General features: G+C 44.2%; 1 protein-coding gene across 3 annotated transcripts in view; it reads left to right on the plus strand.

Annotated features, from left to right (window-relative positions):
- ARPC1A (actin related protein 2/3 complex subunit 1A) overlaps window positions 1-16,629 on the plus strand; it is a 29,858-nt gene that overhangs the window by 444 nt on the left and 12,785 nt on the right. Inside the window, exons 2-4 of one of the 3 annotated variants that reach the window (XM_036308203.1) lie at window positions 232-380; window positions 4,714-4,806; window positions 10,801-10,905. In XM_036308203.1, the coding sequence (XP_036164096.1) occupies window positions 353-380; window positions 4,714-4,806; window positions 10,801-10,905 (226 nt within the window). In that variant the 5' untranslated portion in view covers window positions 232-352. Of the gene's footprint in view, window positions 1-206; window positions 381-4,713; window positions 4,807-10,800; window positions 10,906-16,629 lie in introns of all 3 variants that reach the window. The other 2 variants (XM_036308204.1, XM_036308205.1) reach the window with 2 other exon arrangements.

Below are 16,629 nucleotides of genomic sequence, written 5' to 3' on the forward strand. Positions count from 1 at the left end.
CCATAGCCCTGTTTGCACCTTTATTGTGGCCGTTTATCACAGTCTGTAAAACTGTACTGTAAGGGGAACAACCTCCCTCTCATCGGCGTGCCACAAGGGGCCGTTCGTTTCTTTCTTTAGCACACGGGGGGCGCTCGGGGGACAGTTGGCTTCTATCTGGGGCAGCCCTCAGTCCTTCCGCTACTGGAGCCCCTTCTGAATTCTAGGAAAACCTTTCCCCGAGTTCCTTAGGATCCCCCCTCTTGGGTGCCGCTGCCCCCGAAGTCGGAATGACACATACCGGCTCCACTCAGCCTTCGATGCAGCAGCACCTGCCACGGTCCCACCCTCTGGTCCGACTGTCAGAATTCTCATGCCGGCTCCCCGTTTCCTCGGCTGCAGTAAGCGCGTTCTTAGGGCTTTCTGGCGAATCGAGCGAGTTTGTCTGTGTACATTGCTTAGGATAGTTTCCGGCCCAGAGTAGGTGCTCAGAAGACATTAGCTATTATTACTGCTCCTGGGCATTCTTTACATGTTTTTCTTCCCTTCCTCCCAACCTCCCTCCCTCCTCACTTAGGTCCAGAAAAGTGTCACGTTGACTTACATTCCTGGCCCCAACCTGGCACTTAGGGCACTGCCGGGAACCTGGTGGGCCCTTAAATTGTGACTTAGACTCTGATTGTGAAGCCCTCGGTTCTCATGCTGCAGCTGTGGGCCCTGTTTTTATGAACCTCAGCGCATCGCCAAAGTTATCCTACTTCTGTCCTCTTTCATCAGTTCTATCTAACTAACCTTTTGGTTTCATGTAGGCTCTGGGTTTTTCAGGGATATAAAAACAAAAGAGAGGAAAGCCGACGGGTGTGTTTGCCCTGTGAGGGAGTGGGTGTTACTGGCTCCTTCCTATCACAGAGTATTCAGAGAATTTCTGGAGCCAGTTCATCTACTTACCACAATTTAAGGAGGGGGTTCATCTCGGAAAAATTAAAGCTCCTGCTTGGAGGGAGAGGGGCAGTATTCCAATCTAGTTGACTACTCCTGTGCTAAAACAAATTCTGCATAAAGAAGTTCAAAACGCTCTGCTTGGCGAGGCTGGTGCCCAAAATTGGAACCTGTCTCTGAATGTGTGGAGGGTGTGGTGACCTTGTGGGAGTGCCTGGTATTGCTGGGTTGGGTAATGAGAGCAATTAGCAACTAGATGAATCATAATCTTGAAAACTGACTCTGAACAGGGAACTGAAGTTTCCACTGTACAGATACTTTCGAGCTCGAGGGCCGAGTTCAGAGGATACTAACTGGTGTGTACTTCTTGGGATGGTTCAAAGCCTTGGGTCCGTGGGAGAAAGGGAACCTACTTACTGAGCACCTGTTTTGAGTTAGGCTTTGTACTGTACTACATGCTTTCACATGTTATTTCATTTAATCCTCCTACCAACAGCCTTGGCATGCCAGTCATATGTGCATTTTGCAGATTAAAAAAAATAAGATTTAAAGATATTAAGATCTCAGAGCTTGTATGTGTCAACAGCAAGATTCAAACCCATGTTCCCTTGGCTCCAGAGCCCATGGCTAATCAAACATCAGAATGACTCTACTCAAAGTGATAAATAAAGGAGTTTTGAAGGGAGGGAGAATTCCTGGAATCATATTATACCATAAATCATCTTAGAGCTAGACAATGAAAGGTCATCAGTAGGAGCTTACGAAATTTAATGTCACCACCTTCTTGTCTGTCCCTTTTTCTCCTCTCTACCCTCATGAAGACAAAGGTTTTGAAATTTCACTTAAATACTAATCACAGTTTGGAAATTATAATTATCACCCTATGACAGAAGTTATCTTTTTCTTGGTACAAGATCCAAGCTATTATTATGCTCCATTCACTGAGTTTCATGAATACAGGCTGCATGTACTGGGTGCCTTATAAATTTGACCAACATGACTGTCGTCTTGGCCTACTGACTTAAAATAGCCACATGATTATAAAAGAATTACAGGTCTGAGTGTGTGTCCAAATATGGCTCTTGAATAATAATAACAAAATTAGAAATGCATTATTAGAAGTAATTATGCCATTGTGTAAATGTTTACCTCTTTTGAAGGCATTTTGCTACATTACTTACAAAAGGAATTGAAGAATGAGAAAGCCTTTGGCTGCAACAGTTCTTTTTTAACTATACATGAAATATGTGCTTTTATTGCATATAGATTTCACGTTAAATTTTTAATTTGAAAACCAACTTTGTATTAGTTAATAAATTACCTTATAAAGTGTAGCTATAAACTAAAGTGTTTTTAATTAAGGAGATATTTGTAACACTACATGTTATTTTGAGTAACTGTGAGTAAAACCTGTTGTGATGGGTCAGCATCTGATGTCAGAGATAAAGAGACTCATCAGTGAGTCAGAAAGGTGTTTTGTTTTGTTTTATCCTCACCTGAGGATATGTTCATTGATTTTAGAAAGAGGAAATGGGAGAGAAAAGCATCAGTATGAGAAAGAAGCATCGATTGGTTGTCTCCCATATGTGCCCCAACTAGGGATCCAACCTGCAACCTAGATTTGTGCCCTGACCAGGAACCAAACCCAGAACTTTTTGGTACACTGGACAGCGCTCTAATCATCTGGCCAGGGCTGAACATAATTTTTTTTTTAAGCCTTGTGGAAACAAGGCCACCAAAAATTTTGGTTGCCTCCAAAAAAAATTGGGAGAGAGAGAGAGAGAGAGAGAGAGAGAGAGGAACATTTATTTTTTTAAAAAATTAGCAGTCTCATTTGAATTTTTTAAATTGTTTCAATTTCCTATTAGAGGCTTTTTCTGTATTTGTGAATTGCAATTTGCTTTCTAGAACACGCAAAAGTAAAAAATTAATGTCCTAACCATCTTCACACTTGGAATAAAAGGTGAAACACTGACATCTCTGTCAGTTCAAGCTATCGAATGTTTTATTTAAGGGTACACTTATCTCTTTTTGACCTTTGGGTTCCTTTACAACAATTAGCAGAGACATTTTTTCTGCTTTCCACTGAAATTAACTTCTGCTTTGTCTGCTCAACTTTGATTGTTCACAACCTTCTTGGCCCTTGCTTTTATTTCCTACTTACATCAGAATTCCTATTTCACATTTCAGTCTCCACCTTAGGTTAATTTGACTTGTACTTAAAAGTGTATTGAAACTTCAGAATGTTGTGAGAGTGCCTCTTAGAAATTATAAAATGAGGTGCTTTTTGAAAAAATTTCTCCTATTTTAGGTAATGGTTGCTTCTTCAGTGAATCTAGATTTGGGTGCCTATAAAATAGAGAATTTTATTTGGTTTTTAATTTAGTGATATTTCACAGATTCCTGCTTTTCATTTAGTTACAATAAAAAGTTAGAAAGTAATATAACAAATACTTGTATACTCTTAGCCTGGATTCACCAGTTGTTAACATTTGCCACATATGCTCTTTATATATCTACATGTACTGAAGGACTGAAAATAACAGAAAACATCATGACACTTCATCATCTTTATCGTCTGAGAGTTAGGACATTATCCTACCTGAGGGCAAATCATTATAGTTAAGAAATTGAAAATAATTCTGTATTGTTACATTAATATGAGCCCAAATTCAAATTTACTCTATTATACAAAATGTCCTTTGTGGCTATTTTAAAAATACAGATTACAATCAAGTTTCACATATCAATTTTGATTTTCATAGTTCTTTTAATCTAAAATAGTCCTCACCCCAACTTATCTCTTTTTAATAGTCCAGACCAGTTGTTTTATAATATGGCACACACTCTGGTTTTAACTGTTTATTTCCCTTTTATGTTCTTTAACTAATTCTTTTTCTTTTCTATAAACTGGAAATTGAGTCTGGATTTTTATTAGAGTAAATACATTTTGCATAAATACTTCATAGCTAGGTTGGCCATATTACCAGGTTACTCCAGGATAGTCCTGTGACCTGTTATCATAGCATAATTATTAATAGTGCCCCTTTTTGCTCTCTCTTTTTTTAAATATATTTTTATTTATTTCTGAGAGGGAGGGAGGGAGAGACAGAGACAGAGAGGGAGAGGGAGAGAGAGATGGAAACATCAATGATGACAAAGAATCATTGACTAGCTGCCACCTGCACACCCCACACTGGGGCTCAAACCCGAAACCCAGGCATATGCCCTGACCTGGAATTGAACCGTGACCTCCTGGTTCATAGGTAGATGCTCAACCACTGAGCCACGCCGGCTGGGCTCTTTTTGCTCTCTTAAAAGTATTCTGGTCTGAGTGATACATTAAGTGGTCACTACTTATAAATGATGATGTGCACTTCATGTTCCCTCCCATCAGGAGGTCCTCAGATTATATTGGTTCACTATTTATGATACTAAATGTGATCATTCAGTTAAAGTGGTGACTGCCAGATTTTTTTTATTGTAATAGCATGTTTTTCCCTTTGTAATTAGTAAGTAATCTGTAGGATGATCACTTGAGACTGTCTGAATATTCTGTACCCCAACAATCTTTTAACCCATGGTTTTAATGTCCCTGGATGACCCTTGACAGAATAAATTATATATTAGTGGTTACAATACTAGTTGTGTTTAAATGGTTAAGTTTTGACATTGAGATTCTTTTTTAATGGGAGAATAATGTTTTATTTATTCCCAAACATTTCAAGATCCCCAGACAATTTAAATATTGGTTGCCTGTCATTTTAAATGCTTTCTTTGTTGTTGTCCTTGCAGCTTTCTATCCTTTGAAACCACTAAGAATAATGTCCCTGCATCAATTTTTACTAGAGCCAATCACCTGTCATGCCTGGAACAGGGATCGTACCCGTAAGTATGCTATCAACTTTGTGCCTTTATTTTGGTACCTTTGATACTTTTAGATGTAGGTATTTTTAGTGATCATATATATTATTGTCATATGTGAAAAGGTTCAGAAGGGAACTGGGTCAGTCCTTCGGTTTGCAGATATAGAAACTGAGGCCTAACGGGTTGGACTTTCCAGTGATTACACACCAAGTTAATGTTAGAGCCCTTGCTAGCACCCAAGCCTTCAGGCTCCTTGTCCACTTTTTTTACTATACCACTAGAGCAGCGGTCTCCAACTGGTAGTCCGAGGACCACTGGTGGTCCATGAGGTCCAAAAGGCTGGCGACCGCTGGTTTAAGGAAATCTTTGGAGCAGCGGTCACCAACCCGTGGTCTGCAGACCACTGGTGGTCTGTGAGGTCCAAAAGGTTGGCGACTGCTGCACTAGAGGACAGTTTATATCAGAGACATATTTGAATCCATTGTTTGGAATGGTTGTGCCATAATACCACACTCACCCAGCATTTAGTCAAAATTCTAGGACCTAGAAATAAGCTGTTTCAAGGACATATGGTTTATTCCTGAGATACAAAGGGCAGTACTAACTTGTATTTACTATCTATATATGTAAAAGCCAGACGACCGGTCGCTATGACACGCACTGCAGTGGCCAACCAGCCCTATCCAGCACCCCCTCCACCCGCCCTCATACCCTCCTCCCAGACGGCCCTGCCCCCGATCGGCCCCTCCCCACCCCAATCGGGGTCGGGCTGGCCGGCCAACCTCTCGCATCCCCTCCCCACCACTGCCCCGGCCCCAATGGCCCCCATGGGACAGGCCGGCCGGACCCCAACCATGTACGAATTCGTGCACAGAGCCTCTAGTATTATTCATAACAAGCTTGAGTTTCTAGTTTTCTAGCTCCAGCAAACTAGAAAGGGATGGAAAAGACTCTGAGAAGTAAGCATGTAAAGCAAGCAGAGTGACAGGTAATATGACAAAGAGAATGAACAAAAAAAATTTAGAAACAGAAGTGTACTGTTAGGCCCATGAGTTATTTTAAAATTTGAATTTTATTCAATCTTTTTAAAAAGTAAGAGCTTTATTAAGATAGAGTTCACATAACATAAAATTCATCCTTTTAAAGAATACAATTTAGTGATTTTAGTATATTCACAGAGTTATGCAACAGTCATCACTATCTAATTTTAGAATATTTTCATCACTTCTAAAAGAAGCTCTATACCCATTAACAGTCACTTCCAGTCTTCCTCAAAACTTCTAATTGTAGGTGACTACTAATCTACTTTCTGTCTCCATGGATTTGCCTATTCTGGACATTTCTTATAAATGAAATCATATAATTTGTGGTTCTTTCACTGAGCACATACATCTGGCTTCTTTCACTGAGCACAATGTTTTCAAGATTTATCCATTTTGTAGCACGTATCAGCTTCATTCCTTTTTATATTTTATAGACATACCTCATTTAGTTTATTTATTGGTGGATATTTGGGTTGTTTCAACTTTTTGGCTGTTGTGACTATTGCTGCTGTGAACATTCACATACAAGCTTTTATGTGGACATATGTTTTCACTTCTCTTGAGTATATACCTAGGAGTTGAATTGCCAGGTCATATGGTAATTATATTGAACATTTTGAGAAACTGCCAGACCATTTTCCAAAGTGGCCACACCAATTTATATTCTCATTAGCAGCATATGAAGGTTCCATTTTCTCTACGTCCTCATCAACACATGCTATTATCTGTGTTTTTTATTACAGCCCTATACCCACTATTATCCTAGTGGGTATAAAGGAGTACGTATGCCCACTTATTGGCTTTTTGTATATCTTCTTTGGAGAAATATATATGCAGATCCTTTCCCCATTTTTTAAATTGGATTGTCTTATTATTGTTGAATTTTTTGTAAGAGTTCTCTATATAATCTGGATACAAACCCTTATCGGGTACATGATTTGTAAAATCTTCTCCACAAGCCAGGCTGACGGCTGCCAGTACAGCAGTGGTGGTGGGAGCCTCTCTTGCCTCCTCAGCAGCACTAAGGATGTCCGACTGCAGCTTAGGCCTGCTCCCCGCTGGCAAGTGGGCATCCCCCGAGGGCTGCCGGGCTACCAGAGGGATGCCTGATTGCCAGCTTAGGCCCAATCCCCCGGTGAGCAGGCCTTAAACCAGCAGTGGTCACCCCCGAGGGGTCCCAGACTGCGAGAGGGCACAGGCCAGGCTGAGGGACCCCCTCCCCCCGAGTGCACAAGTTTTTGTGCACCAGGCCTCTAGTCTATATAATAAAAGCCTAAGTGCCTGTTAAGGCAGAACGACCATTTGCTATGATGCACACTGACCACCAGGGGGCAGATGCTCAATGCAGGAGCTGCCTCCTGGTGGTGAGTGCGCTCCCACAGGCGGAGTGCTGCCCAGCCAGAAGCCGGGTTCATGGCTGGCAAGCACAGTGGCGGTGGCGGGAGCCTCCCCTGCCTCTGCAGCAGCGCTAAGGAGCAGCAAGCAGGCAGGCAGTAAGGAGCAAGGGGTCCCGGACTGTAAGAGGGATGTCTGCCTGCTGGCTTAGGCCCGTTCTGCCAGCAGGCGGACATCCCCCAAGGGGTCCCAGACTGCTAGAGGCCCAGGCCGGGCTGAGAGACAACCTTTCCCCTCAATCCCACCCCAATCCCCACGCCCAGTGCACAAACTTCGTGCACTGGACCTCTAGTTTTTAACAACAATACAAATTGTTATTGTCCTCATTTAAACTACTTTATAAATTCAATATATTAAGTCACACTTTTGTTATGCCAAATTATAATTTGAAATTTATAACATTTTTCAGATTTAACTTTAGATTTGGCTTTTGAAATCCCTAGAAATTTAGAGAAGTATAACTTTTCCAGAAAGCATTGAAAGTCTTAGGATTTTAGAGCTAGGTATTTACCCAGTTCCACAATTTATCTGCAAGACAGATGTAGCTTTCCTAACGAGTTGAGGATAGGTGACATAATAGATAGAGAAACTATTAAAAACTTGACCTAACATTTCAAAGATCCTAATTTTAGCCCTGACTGGTTTGGATCAGTGGATAGAGTGTTGGCCTGAGGACTGAAGGGCCCCGGGTTCAGTTCTGGTCAAGGGCACATGCCCAGGTTTTGGGCTCGATCCCCAGTAGGGGGCATGCAGGAGACAGCCAATCAGTGATTCTCTCTCCTCATTCATTGCTGTTTCTGTCTCCTTCTCCCTTCCTCTCTGAAAAAAAAAGAGAATATATATATCTATGTGTTGATTTTTTAAAACTTATTTTGTTTTTTCACATTATAGTTGATCCATTAAAAAATTTGACATTTTAAAATTAAAATTAGGATTTTTTTAAAATATATATTTTTACTGATTTCAGAAAAAAAGGGAGAGGGAGAGATAGAAACATCAATGATGAGAATCATTGATCGGCTGCCTCCTGCACACCCCCTACTGGGGATCAAGCCCACTACCCAGACATGTGCCCTTGACTGGAATCGAACCCAGGACTCTTAAATCCACAGGCCAGCGCTTTATCCACTGAGCGAAACCTAGGGTGATATGTATATTCTTATTATCTTGGATTGGTCCAAGAGATTTCCCTTGAAAACATAATTTTATTTTGTGACTTATAATGGCTTTATTTAAAGGAAAACTTTGTTATAGTTTACCAGCAGAATCAAGTTTTTGGGTTTTTTTATAAACTCTGATGGTTCCAGCATGAGTCCATGATAGCAGTAATAAGAGCCTCTGCGCTATTTTCAGCATTTCAGAAAGTCTAACAGAAATTAAATATTTATTACTAATAATGTTGTACAGGTGAGCTAAAATGTCAAATATCTTTACTTCAGGCTAAAATTATAATTGCCTCTTTTTTTTCTAATTAAATCTTTATTGTTCAGATTATTACATTTGTTCCTCTTTTTCCCCCCCCATAACTCCCCTCCTCCCAGCTCCCGCCCCACCCTCCGCCCTCACTCCCCACCCACTATCCTCATCCATAGGTGCATAATTTTTGTCCAGTCTCTTCCCACATCTCCCACACCCCTTTCCCCCCCAAGAATAGTCAGTCCATTCCCTTTCTATGTCCCTGATTCTATTATAATCACCAGTTCATTCTGTTCATCAGATTATTTATTCACTTGATTCTTAGATTCACTTGTTGATAGATACATATTTGTTGTTCATAATTTGTATCTTTACCTTTTTCTTCCTCTTCCTCTTCTTAAAGGATACCTTTCAGCATTTCATATAATACTGGTTTGGTGGTGATGAACTCCTTTAGCTTTTCCTTATCTGTGAAGCTCTTTATCTGACCTTCAATTCTGAATGATAGCTTTGCTGGATAAAGTAATCTTGGTTGTAGGTTCTTGGTATTCATCACTTTGAATATTTCTTGCCACTCCCTTCTGGCCTGCAAAGTTTCTGTTGAGAAATCAGCTGACAGTCGTATGGGTATTCCCTTGTAGGTAACTGAGTTTCTTTCTCTTGCTGCTTTTAAGATTCTCTCTTTGTCTTTTGTTCTTGGCATTTTAATTATGAGGTGTCTTGGTGTGGTCCTCTTTGGATTCCTTTTGTTTGGGGTTCTCTGTGCTTCCTGGACTTGTAAGTCTATTTCTTTCACCAGGTGGGGGAAGTTTTCTGTCATTATTTCTTCAAATAGGTTTTCAATATCTTGCTCTCTCTCATCTTCTGGCACCCCTATAATTCTGATGTTGGTACGCTTGAAGCTGTCCCAGAGGCTCCTTACACTATCTTCGTATTTTCGGATTCTTTTTTCATTTTACTTTTCCGGTTGGGTGTTTTTTGCTTCTTCGCATTTCAAATCTTTGCCTTGATTCTTGCGCTCCTCTGGTCTGCTGTTGGGAGTCTGTATAGTATTCGTTATTTCAGTCCATGTATGCTTAATTTCTAGTTGGTTCTTTATCACAACATCGAGGGTCTCAGTAGATTTCTCGAGGATCTCATTAAGTTTATTGGCGGCTTCTAGACAGTTCTTGAGAGACCTTAAAAGTGTGGTTCTGAACTCTATATCTTCCATTGACAATTTTGTCCTGTTTCTTTGTCTCTGCATTTTGTTATGCTTTCTTGGTGCACCCCCTAGTGGTCTTTGTGCGCAGTCTTGTAGTTAAGCCTTGATTGTTGTAGCTAATACTAGAGGGGATTTGACCTCCAGGCCAAGTGGCTGTGAGGAATTGCCTCTTGAACAATGCAAGGTTTGGGGCACTGACCCTCCCCGCTACCCCCTGCAGTTGAAAATTCATGTATAAGTTTTGACTCCTCAAAAACATAACTATAGTTAACCCTTCGTATGCGAGGGCCAGTGGTTCTAGTCTAGTATCTCCCTTGGAGACTAAAATCCGAGGATGCTGAAGTCCCTTATATAAAGTGGCATACAGTCTGCCGTCCACATCCACAGATCCCCAACTGCAGATGGAAAATAGTGTTTTCTATCAGCAGACAATTGAATCCGTGGGTGAAACACGTGGACACAGGGGGCCACTGTATTTATTGAAGAAAAAAGAAAAAGCACATGTAAGTGAACTTGTGCAGTTAAAACCTGTGTTGTTCAAGGGTCAACTGTATATCAACTAAATATAGCAACATCATTTATTTCTTACTAATTAGAATCTTTGACAGTTGTATATGTCTCTGATAAAGTGAATGTTTAAATTTAGTTTTTCTCTTTTTTAATATATTTTTATTGATTTCAGAGAGGAAGGGAGAGGGAAAGAGATACAAACATCAATGATGAGAGAGAATCATTGATTGGCTACCTCCTGCATTCTCCCTTTTGGGGATTGAGCCCAAAACCCAGGCATGTGCTCTGACGGAATTGAACTGAGACCTCCTGGGTCATAGGTCGATGCTCAACCACTGAGCCACCCTGGTCAAGCTTCACTCCACTTTTTCAATCCCAACTGTAACATATCCCTTTCTTGCGTGACAGTTTCAAGTTCAAGTGTTAACTATTGACTTTTTTCTCCAGAGATTGCCCTTAGCCCCAATAATCATGAAGTCCACATCTATAAAAAGAACGGGAGCCAGTGGGTGAAAGCTCATGAACTCAAGGAGCACAATGGACACATCACAGGTAAGATAACCATGAACTTAGTACAGTATTTTCAATTTAAATAAAGAGCTCTTTCATTTAAATAAAGAGCTTAATAAAGTAAGTCAGCCATAATATTCAAAGTTGTAGAGCATTTACTGGGTTTTCTTTAGAAATTTTCAGAAAATAGAGTAATAGTGATCTCAATTTTTTTTATTGATTTTAGAGAGAGGAAGGGAGAGAGAAAGAGATGAAGATCAATACAAGAGAGAAGCATCCATATGTGCCCTGACTAGGATCCAGTCCGCAACTTGGATATGTGTCCTGCCAAAGAATTGAGCCTGCCACCTTTCAGTGTACAGGACTATGCTCCAACCAACTGAGCCACACTGATCTCAATTATTAAGTTCTTGTTTTCGCTCAGTTGGTACACACACCCAACTAGTGTTATGGAAAACACTGAACCTACTATCAGGACTAAGGAGCTTAGATTAGGAGATGAGATGTGAAAGTGAAAACTAGACAGCATGTCAGCTGTGTGAATATGTAAGCCAAACTGAATTTCCAACTGCTGCGGGAGCACAGTGTCTTCCAAAAGTTTCCTATATATTGTTCTGAGGTCAAGGAAGACATTCCAAAATCTGAAAAAGACAGAGTAATATAACAAACATCCATATACCTACCACCCAGAGTTAACAACAAGAAGGATAAATGTCTTTTTTTTCCTGTGCCAGAAACCTTAGGAAACAAATCCTATCTAATAAAGAGGGAATATGCTAATTGACCCTCATGCTGTCACAAAGATGGCGGCACCCACAGTTAATAAGGAGGGAATATGCTAATTGACTGCCACACCCTCAAAGGTGGCAGCACCCACAGCCACAAGATGGCAGCACCCAGTCCCCTCAGCCTCGCTGGGGCGGCAGGCGCGCAGTCCCCTCAGCTCCCCAGCCGCCCAGGGCCAGCCCAAGGTGCAGGCAAGCCTCGGATGGCGGCTGCCCAGCTGCCCAGGGCTGCCCAAGACTCAGGTAACCAGGACTGGCCGAGGCTTGCGCTGCTGGCAGTGGCAGCAGCAGAGGTGTGATGGGGGGTGTCACCTTCCCCTGATTGCCGGGTCGCCTCCCACCCTTGAGGGCTCCCAGACTGTGAGATGAGGCAGGCCGGGCTGAGGGACCCCCCATCCAGTGCATTAATTTTCATGCACCAGGCCTCTAGTATTTAATAACAAGCAATATTATTCTAGACTAGAGGCCCGGTGTACAAAATTCGTGCACGGGGGCGGGGGGGTCCCCTCAGCCCAGCCTACACCCTCTCCAATCTGGGACCCCTTGGGGGGATGTCTGACTGCTGGTTTAGGCCCAGTCCCTGGAATCGGGCCTAAACCAGCGGTCAGACATCCCTCTCACAATCCAGGACTGCTGGCTCCCAACCACTCACCTGCCTGCCTGCCTGATTGCCCCTAACCGCTTCTGCCTGCCAGCCTGATCACCCCCTAACTACTCCCCTGCCAGCCTGATCGACGCCTAACTGCTCCCCTGCTAGCCCAATTGCCCCTAACTGCCCTCCCCTGCCGGCCATCTTGTGGCTGTGGGTGCCACCATCTTTGAGGGTGGGGCAGTCAATTAGCATATTCCCTCCTTATTGGCTGTGGGTGCTGCCATATTTGACGGTGTGGCAGTCAATTAGCATATTCCCTCTTTATTAGATAGGATAATGATAAAGTCCCCTCTCACCACCAGTTCTGTTCCTGTACCTCAGAAGGCAGGCTATAATTTAGTATGACATTGTCCTAGTCCATTTTTAACACTTTTACATACATGTATATATATTCATAAGCAATCTCTAGTACTGTTGGCTAGTATTTTTCAAAATGGCATCATATCATACATCTCTTGCAGCTTTTGCATTCCACATTGTTTCTGAGTTCTGTGTTAATGTATCTAAGTCAAGTTTGTTCCTTTTAACTGCTGTTTGGCATTTCATCCCTCATTTATTTTTTCCTCCATCGAAGGACATTTATGTTGCCCATTTTTCCTTATTACATTGAAGTGCTAAATCGAGTATTCCTGTGCAGATCTCTTTGTACATGTGTGAATATTCATATATGGTAGGCTTGTTGTATCACAGGAATATATACATCATCAACTTTGCTAGGTATCATCAGATAGCCTTCATCCCACCAGCCTTGTATGAGAGTGCTTATTTTACCATACCTCACACATTCTTGATATGGTAAGACTGATGAGTGAAAGGTGCATTTTTGTGATTAATGGAAAGGTTGGGCATATTTTCAGTTTATTAGTCATCTGGGTTTTGTGTGTATGTGAGTGCAACATTGCTATTTATAATTTCTCTTCATTTTTCCATTGAGTTTTTATCTTTCTCATGCTGATTTGCAGAAGATTAGATCTTAAAGCATTGGCTCTCCTACAGATTCCTGATGTATATTAACTTTTTTCTTTGGCTAAAACTATTAATAGGTGGATAGAGGTGGCAAGTAGAGCAGGGCCAAGTTTTATTAAGCAAGGGTCAAAGGAGGAGGAGAAGAGGTAAAAATATGGAACTTTTACACTGGTTTTCAGAATTTAGTTGAACCAAAACCTGATACCAAATTCCAAGGGACTGTATTACTTTGTTGTGAAGTCATGTCTGGCTATTTTTTAAAAAAAGCACAAAATCAGCCCTGGCAGGTGTGATCAGTGGTTGGAGCATTGACTCGCATTGTATTCTGGTCAGGGGTACATACCTGGGTTGCATGTTAGATCCCAGGCCCATGTTGGGTTGGGACACTTGCAGGAGACAACCAATCGATATGTCTCTCTCACATCGCTATTTCTCTTTTTGTCTCTCTCTTTGCCTCCCTCCCTCCCTTCCTTCCTTTCTCATGCCCTCATTCCCTCTCTGCCCCACTTCCACTCTCTCCAAAAATCAATGGAAAAAATATCCTCAGGTGAGCATCCTATCTAATAAAAGAGAAACTTGTTAATTAGCCGTACATCCACTACCCTTCCCATTGGCTAATCAGGGTGATATGCAAATTAACTGCCAGCCAAGATGGCTGCCGGCAGGCAGGCAGGCAGGCAGGCAGCTTGAAGCTAACATGAGGCTTGCTTGCTTCAGTGACGAAGGACTCCAACGTTCCCCGCCTGCCTTGCCGGCCTCTGAGCTTGCAGTTTGAAACATTGTTACAAATATAGAAGCTAAACAAAACCCCAGAAACCTGCTTTCAGCCTCTGGCATCTCAGAGCTGGAGTTGATACAGTGTTTCGATTATAGAACCCAAACAAACCAGATACCTGCTTTCAGCAGCGGAGGCCTCAGAGCTGGAGCCAGAGCTAAAGCTGGCCCAGAATAAAAAAAGAAAAAGAAAAAAAGGAGCAGTTGGGAGCTTCAGTCACCTGCCAGCCTGAAAACAGCCCTCAGCCCCTCACCCAGACTGGCCAGGCACCCCAGTGGGGATCCCACCCTGAAGGGTGTGTGACCAGCTGCAAACAGCCATCATCCCTTCACCCAGGCTGGCCAGGCACCCCAGTGGGGACCCCCACCCTAATCCATGACACCCTTCAGGGCAAACCAGCCAGCCCCCAACCCGTGCACCAGGCCTCTATCCTATATAGTAAAAGGGTAATATGCCTCCCAGCACCCGGATCAGCGGAGTCGAGAGGCCTCCCGGCACCGGGATCAGCGTGACGGGGGCAGCGCCGAAACCCCCTGATCACCCTGCGGCTTTGTGTGTGACAGGGAGCGGGGCCACAACCTCCCTATCCGCCCTGCTCTGTTCGTGACAGGGGAAGGCGCCCCAACCCCCTTATCAGCCCTGCTCTGTGCCTCATAGGGGGGAGCTCCCCAACCCCCTGATCACCCTGCGGCTCTGTGTGTGACAGGGTGCAGCGCCCCAACCCCCTGATCGGCCCTGCTCTGTGTGTGACAGGGTGCAGCGCTCCAACCCCCACCCCCCCCACGGGCCCTGCTCTGTGAGTGAAGGGGTAGAGCCATAACCTCCCCATCAGCCCTGCCCTGAGTGTGAGAGTGGCTGCGCCCCAACCCCCTGATCTGCCCTGCTCTGTGTGTGACAGGGGGCGGTGCCCCAACTCCCCTAACGGCCCTACTCTGTGAGTGACAGGGGGGAGCTCCTCAACCCCTTGATCGGCCTTGCTCTGTGCGTGACAGGGGGAAGCTCCCCAACCCCCTGATGGGCCCTGCTCTGTGCGTGACAGGGGGGAGCTCCCCAACCCCCTGATCCGCCCTGCTCTGTGTGTGACGGGGCGGTGCCCCAACTCCCCTATCGGCCCTACTCTGTGAGTGACAGGGGGGAGCTCCTCAACCCCCTGATCGGCCCTGCTCTGTGCGTGACGGGGCAGCGCCCCAAACCCCTGATTGGCCCTGCTCTGTGCATGACGGGGGTGGCGCTGCAACCTCCCCATAGACCCTGCCTTGAGTGTGACAGGGGGCAGTGCCCCAACCCCCCCAATCGGCCCTACCCTGAGCGTGACTGAGGGTGGCATCGCAACCTCCCAATCCGCCCTGCTTTGTGCATGACAGGGGGCGGTGCCCCAACTCCCCATTCGGCCCTGCTCTGAGCCCGACCAGGGGCTGCACCTAGGGATTGGGCCTGCTCTCTGCCACCAGGGAGCAGGCCTAAGCCAGCAGGTCATTATCTCCCGAGGGGTCCCAGACTGCGAGAGGGCACAGGCCCGGCTGAGGGACCCCACCCTCCCCCCCGAGTGCACAAATTTTTGTGCACTGGGTCTCTAGTCCTATATAATAAAAGCCTAATATCCTAAGCGTCCAACTGTCCTAATATCCTAAGTAACCACCAGGGGGCAGACGCTCCGACTGGTAGGTTAGCTTGCTGCTGGGGTCTGGCTGATCAGGACTGAGCAAGACAGGCCAGATACACCCTGGAGCCCTCCCGTGACCCGCCCCCCCCCCCCCCCCCCCCCGGCTGGCCACCCTCCTGCATACTTCCCTGGCCCCAGTCGTGCACCGGTGGGGTCCCTTGGCCTGGCCTGCACCCTCTCGCAATCCAGGACCCCTCGGGGGATGTCAGAGAGCTGGTTTCAGCCCAATCCCGCAAGCCAGGCCGAGAAACCCCACTAGTGCACAAATTTGTGCACCAGGCCTCTAGTTAACAAATAAATAATTTTTTCAAAACATGTTCATTTATTGCTCTGTTTAGAAAGAACTCTTGCCAAAACTGGTTTGGCTCAGTGGATAGAGCGTCGGCCTGCGGACTGAAAGGTCCCGGGTTCGATTCTGGTCAAGGGCATGTACCTGGGTTGCAGGCATATCCCCAGTGGGAGATGTGCAGGAGGCAGCTGATCGATGTTTCTCTCTCATCGATGTTTCTGACTCTCTATCTCTCTCCCTTCCTCTCTGTAAAAAATCAATAAAATATATTAAAAAAAAAAAAGAAAGAAAGAACTCTTGTTCTTTGACCCTTACTATAGTTTCTTTTTTATCCTGTTTTCTGGAAGAGTTGACCATTTGGATATTTATAACATCATTCATGGGCCATACAAAATTATCCGCTTAAAAATTAGCCTGCTATATTTGGTCAAACATTTAATTAACTCACCCCTAATGCCTTGGCAAGACCAGACCAAATAATTTATCAGGCCTTATACGTCCCACAGGCTGGATGTTCCCCAACCCTTGCTTTAAACAGTTTGGCCAAGCACATAAAAATTTATTCTTCGCCCTAACCAGTTTGGCTCAGTGGATAGAGCGTCGGCCTGCAGACTGAAGGGTCCCAGGTTCCATTCC

This window comes from Myotis myotis, unplaced genomic scaffold (genome assembly GCF_014108235.1).
Source record: "Myotis myotis isolate mMyoMyo1 unplaced genomic scaffold, mMyoMyo1.p scaffold_m19_p_5, whole genome shotgun sequence".
Lineage (NCBI taxonomy): Eukaryota > Metazoa > Chordata > Mammalia > Chiroptera > Vespertilionidae > Myotis > Myotis myotis.